Source organism: Oenanthe melanoleuca, chromosome 15 (assembly GCF_029582105.1).
Source record: "Oenanthe melanoleuca isolate GR-GAL-2019-014 chromosome 15, OMel1.0, whole genome shotgun sequence".
In the NCBI taxonomy this organism is placed as follows: Eukaryota; Metazoa; Chordata; class Aves; order Passeriformes; family Muscicapidae; genus Oenanthe; species Oenanthe melanoleuca.
Genome location: NC_079349.1, coordinates 4,166,006 through 4,170,939, shown reverse-complemented (window position 1 = coordinate 4,170,939; position 4,934 = coordinate 4,166,006). Strand labels below are relative to the sequence as shown.

The 4,934-nt window shown below is 52.3% G+C and overlaps 1 protein-coding gene across 1 annotated transcript; it reads right to left on the bottom strand.

Annotated features, from left to right (window-relative positions):
• Window positions 1-219: 219 nt before the first annotated feature.
• Window positions 220-4,926, bottom strand: TCHP (trichoplein keratin filament binding). Its single transcript, XM_056503951.1, has 12 exons — window positions 4,524-4,926; window positions 4,270-4,450; window positions 4,098-4,151; window positions 3,517-3,585; window positions 3,133-3,288; window positions 2,812-2,924; window positions 2,442-2,508; window positions 2,018-2,190; window positions 1,762-1,843; window positions 1,420-1,605; window positions 1,243-1,350; window positions 220-804 (listed from the first exon to the last, which is right to left on the bottom strand). Exons 1-11 carry the CDS (start codon window positions 4,694-4,696, stop codon window positions 1,252-1,254), a joined length of 1,353 nt encoding a protein of 450 aa, XP_056359926.1. The 5' UTR covers window positions 4,697-4,926; the 3' UTR covers window positions 220-804; window positions 1,243-1,251.
• Window positions 4,927-4,934: the final 8 nt, after the last annotated feature.

Sequence of the window (4,934 nt, the reverse complement as noted above, 5' to 3'; positions counted from 1 at the left end):
TCAGTGTGTGAAATAATGTGGGCTTATTTGACTGCTGGTTCTCTAAAGATCTTTGGAAAGGTTTCTACTCTTGAGTGCTCCTTGTGCACTGTGACAGGACTGATGTGGATGGTAACAGGAGGGAAGGAACTGCAATAATCAAACTCTGTCTCCTCTCCTGTTGCTGCAGTAGTTTGCTCATGTAAAAAAAAACAAACAAACAAAAAAAACCAACAAAAATCAATTATTCATAATTTATAAAACAAGTGAAAAACAACATTTAATGAAGTCTCCAGCACCTTCTGGGGAGGAACTGGACAAGCACTGCTGCCACAGCACACGACTGATTTGCAATGTGCATTATGAATTAACTCCTCAGTGTCCAATGGGAACACAGGCACAGCCTGATTCTCCAAGGTGGGAGTCTGACACAGCCTGTAGTGTTTCACAGCTCCTGTTCCTGGGGAGACACAGATTCTTTTATGGCTCAGGTCTACAGGGCCCTTTTATTTGCTGGGTTGCTTCAGCCTCTCATGCTAAAATACATGAGCACAATTCCAGAATGCAAAGTGAAGCAGTTCACTCCTCTGAAGGTGCTCACACTTCCACATTCCTGAAGAGAGTAGAACTTTTCTCCTCTTCAGCTTGGCCACAACTAAATGTTTTCAGAAATCTACTGAGTCAAGTTTTGATCTCACTGTAGGCTATTCCAGAGGCACCATTATTTCAGGAGTTCCTTGAGTCCTCAGAGTTTTCTTTCTGTAGTCTGGAGCTGCATCTCATGCTCATTCCTCAGGTCCAAGCTGCTCTTGGGTAACTGTGGAACTAATGGGGTCAAAACCAAGACCAGCACTGATTTATGGGCTCTGGAATTAATCCACACACACTGTTCAGCATGCACAGGAACTGATGGGCTGGGCAGGGGCTTTAAGTAGGGTAACTCAAATTTGATTTTAGAGCTAGGCAAAGCAGGATACTCAACAAAGATGCTGAGCAGGGGAGTTGCCTGTACCAACTGCACTAATGCAGCCAATAAATCCCTTCCAGCACTGAGCAATATTTGAGGCATTAATAACATATCTGCCTCAAAAATTCTTTTAAAGTTAAAGCTTAACGTATCAATATCAGCAAAAAAGAAAAGAGAACTGTAGACCTCTGTGAGGGGAAGGAGCAGCCCTGTGATGACTAAAGTGCAGATCAGAGATGATGCTGTCACCCTCCATGCTGGGCTGGTGTGTTGGGGTGACCCAGGTGTGACCTTACCTTGCTGTGCTAGCCCTGCTCACCCTCCTGCTGCTCCAGCTCCTCCAGGTGCAGCTGCTCCCATCCCTGCTGCTGTTCCTCCTCCTCTCTCCAGCTGTGCTCTGTCCCCTGTGCAGGGGAAATCAGGTGAGATGGGGAGCCTCAGCAGCCAGGTGTGTATAGGGGAGCTCAGCCTACCTGTGCCTGCAGCTCCCTCCTGCAGGCTCTCTGCTGTTCCTCCTCCTGCTCCTTCTCCCAATGAGTCCTTTCCTTCACCTCCTCGAGTTCTTTGATCAGCTGCTCTCGATACTTGATGGACTCTGCTTGGGCCTGTCTGTTTAACTCCATCTTCTCTTGGATCTGGCGCTGTCTGCCCGCAAGGACCTGTGCAAAGGGAGGGAGAAGATGGTTAAACAGTTCCCAGGAAACACACCAGACAAGCAAAACAATTCCACCCTAACTCTTCAGAGGGTGGTTGGTTACAAATACAGTGATGGTTTCACTGAGCTAAGGGAGCCACATTATCAGCAGAGACATCACCTCACTCATCAGGCGATCTCTGGCCACCTTCTCTCTTTCCCATTCTTCTTCCCTCTTCTCCCATATTTTTTTTGCTTCTTCCCTAAAGGAGAGAGGAAGAATTATCTCTGCCTGTATACTCCACAGGCACAGACAAGCTATCCTGTGGTTTAGAGGAGCAACTGGGTTTCTCTTAAGGTTTGTTCCCTGCCAGTTGGCCCAGAACATTCAGCACACATGGACTCTTCAGGTGAGGTTCAGAGGTGGGCAGACTCACCTGAAGATAGTCTCGAGCTCTGCTTCCCTCTCCCTTTCCAGCTGGAGCTGTTCCTCTATGACCCTCTTCATCCAGGCCACATCTGCCACCGCCCGTTCCCGCCGCGAGATCTGCCAGCGCTGATCCTCGTCTTCTTTCTCCAGGAGGGCTGATAAGATTTGCCTGTCTGTCTCCTGGAGAAAAACCATGAGATTAACAACTATCCAACAGCCTTCCAGCCTGTGTGCAGGGCATTACTGCTGACAGTGTCAAGGATGTGCTCAGCAAGATGTTCCATCTGTTGCTTCCCCCTAAGCTTTGTGCTCCAGCCCTGTGCACAAGCTGAAGGGGCCTCCTGATCTGCAGGAATCAGAGACAGGCACAAACCACACACAGTGAGTTTTTTCACCACAAAGCATCTATAAAGTATAAAGGAATCTCTTACCAGCTCCTCCTGTATCTGCTGTGCTCGTCTCCTTAACTGGACGTCACACTGATGCTTCAAAAAGCGACTGAAGGAGGAAAAAAAAAGCAAAATTTAAAACAGAAAACAGTACCACACTGACTCTAAAGCACCATGTCATTGTACAGCAGCACTCAGGGAGGTACATCTGTGACAAAGAGGAACCTGCCACCAGGAACAAAAGGCAGTAACACCACCAGAGACTCTGCTCTTTGGCTGCTGTGGGCAAGTCCACCAAACCCCAAATATTTACATCCTACCACTGCTACCTGGAGTATCTCCTTGTGCCCCAAGTACTGCTATGGGCACAGGAACAGATTCTGTCCAAAACAAGCTCCACTTGGTGTCCTACCCAAGCTCTTTCTTCCTACGGTGCTCTTCCATTTTTTTCCTTTCTTCTTCCAAATTCTCCAGCTCCCACTGCTGCTTTAATAAATTCTCTTGTTCCTTTTTCAGTTTTGTTGCCTAAAAAGGAAAAGCACCAAGAGTACATCAGAGAGCCACAACATCCCAGAAAGCATGCTTGACCAGAGTTTGTACCCTGCTCTGCTCCTCTGCAGGCAGGGAAAACCCTCCCTGCAGTGCAAATATGGAGAGAAGAGGTCAGGTCAGCCTTGCTGTATTTACAAGTGAAGCAATGAATTCCCTTCTTAAATGAGAAAGTCAAGATTACCTTTGTCTCCTGCAATTTCAGTTCTTCTATCTGCTGAAGCAATGTCTCTGCTTGCTGCTTCTCCAGCTGATGCTTCTCTTCCTCTTGTCTCGTTCTTTCCAGCACTTCCCCTCCTGCCGTTTCATGACTCTTCTCTTCGAGTTTGGCCACCTCTTCCTTTCCCAAAGAAAAGAAAACAGCATTTCAGGTTAGCCTGACACAAAGAAACAACTTCTGGCTCAGAAAATCCACAGAACTCACTCCTGCAGGCTGGATGGCTTTGTTAACAGTGTTAACAGTGCCATTCCTGGCAGCAGCTCCCATGGCACAAGACTCACCCCTCCACCTGCAGAGGCATTTTTCAGAGTTCTCCCAGTGACCAGAACACCAGGGCTACCCCCATACCTTGTTTTGTTGTGTTAGCTGATCACCCCAAGCCTCTCTCATGTGCTTCCTGTGCAGCTCTGACTCTGCCTGGAGACACAACAGATGCAGCAAGGATATCAGTGCCAGATGTTTTGTCCCCCAGGACCTTCCAGAGCACTACCTAGCCCTGAAATCCCAGTGGGATCTGCCTCTGCTCAGGTGGGCTCATCTGAGTGTCCGAGATGCCCACCAGGTCCTGAGCTGAGGGTCATTGTCACATGAGAACACCATGGTGACAGGGATACAGGACTGCAATGTTGGAGCAGCACGTGAATGGAATAAACAATGAGGAAGCACCACAGCATGGCTGAGATATTAAGATTTATATTTTTTTTTTGCTCAGAATCTGAACAGATTTCTTTTAAAAATACAGCTTTGAGAGCACTTCTTAAAACTATTTAAACTTAAACCTTTTCATTTATCAGAAACTTTTATCAGAACTTGGGGCAGTTGCTGTTACGTGAGATAAGTGGCAACAGTAGAGATATGATGACTTGCAAGTTAAAAACTGGTTTAATGCATACGAGGCAGCAGGGACTCAAAAGAAAAAGCAACATCACCTTTCGGAGCTCCGCGTTTTTGTTCCAGCGCTCGTGCAGCAGCGGCTCAGCAAACTGGGAACACAGAGCGGGGTCAGGTCAGGATCCGGGAGTGCTCGGCATCCCAAACCCCGCCGAAGCGATGGCAACTGCAGCAAGCCCCGCTGGTACAGCTGAAGCACGGCTCCCTCACCTTCCTCCCGCACTGTCCGGGGCCGTCCCGCAGCTCCTGGCTCCGCACCCCGCCCCGCCGCCGCTCCCGCAGCTCCGCCGCCAGCGCCTCCTGCTCCTCGCCCAGCAGCCGCTGCAGCCGCTCCCGCCGCCGCTGCAGCCGCGCCGCCGCCTCCTCCGCGTCCCGCCGCGCCGCCGCCGCGCTGCCGCACACACCGACCCGCAGCGTCAGCGCGGCCCCGGCACCGCCCGGGACCCGCCGGACCGCGGCCGTACCTGCGCGGGGGGACGCGGGGCTCGCTCCACCGCGCCTGCAGCGAGCAGCAGACGGCGGCGCGGGCGAAGGCGCGGCTGGTGCTCTCCCACTGCTGCCGGCTGCGCGCCTCCAGCTCCCGCCGCTCGGCCGCCCTGCGCTCCGCGCCGCGGCCCCAGCGCGGCCACAGCGACATCGCGGCGCGCCCGCAGCGACGGCGCCCGCCGAGGGACACGGCCCGACGGGCTCCGCGAGCACGGAGAGGGAGGCGGAGACCGGCCGAGGGAGGCGGGGAGAGAGGAGGGCGAGCGGGGAGGGACGGGAGATGGAGCGATGGAAGGGGTTCGGTTCGGTCCGACCAGGCGGTACCGCCGCGCCCCGAGCGCTCGCAGGATGTGCGAGTCCGGCCCGAGGCGGCCGCTGTGCCGCGGGGT

Bases quoted from the DNA above. Each gene is read 5' to 3' on its own strand.
- TCHP (XM_056503951.1), bottom strand. From the start codon at position 4,696: ATGTCGCTGTGGCCGCGCTGGGGCCGCGGCGCGGAGCGCAGGGCGGCC. The intron at 3,289-3,516 runs GTATGGGGGTAG...TCTTTGGGAAAG, and splicing joins AGCTAACACAACAAAACAAG to GAAGAGGTGGCCAAACTCGA. The intron at 2,925-3,132 runs GTAATCTTGACT...TTTCCTTTTTAG, and splicing joins TGAAATTGCAGGAGACAAAG to GCAACAAAACTGAAAAAGGA.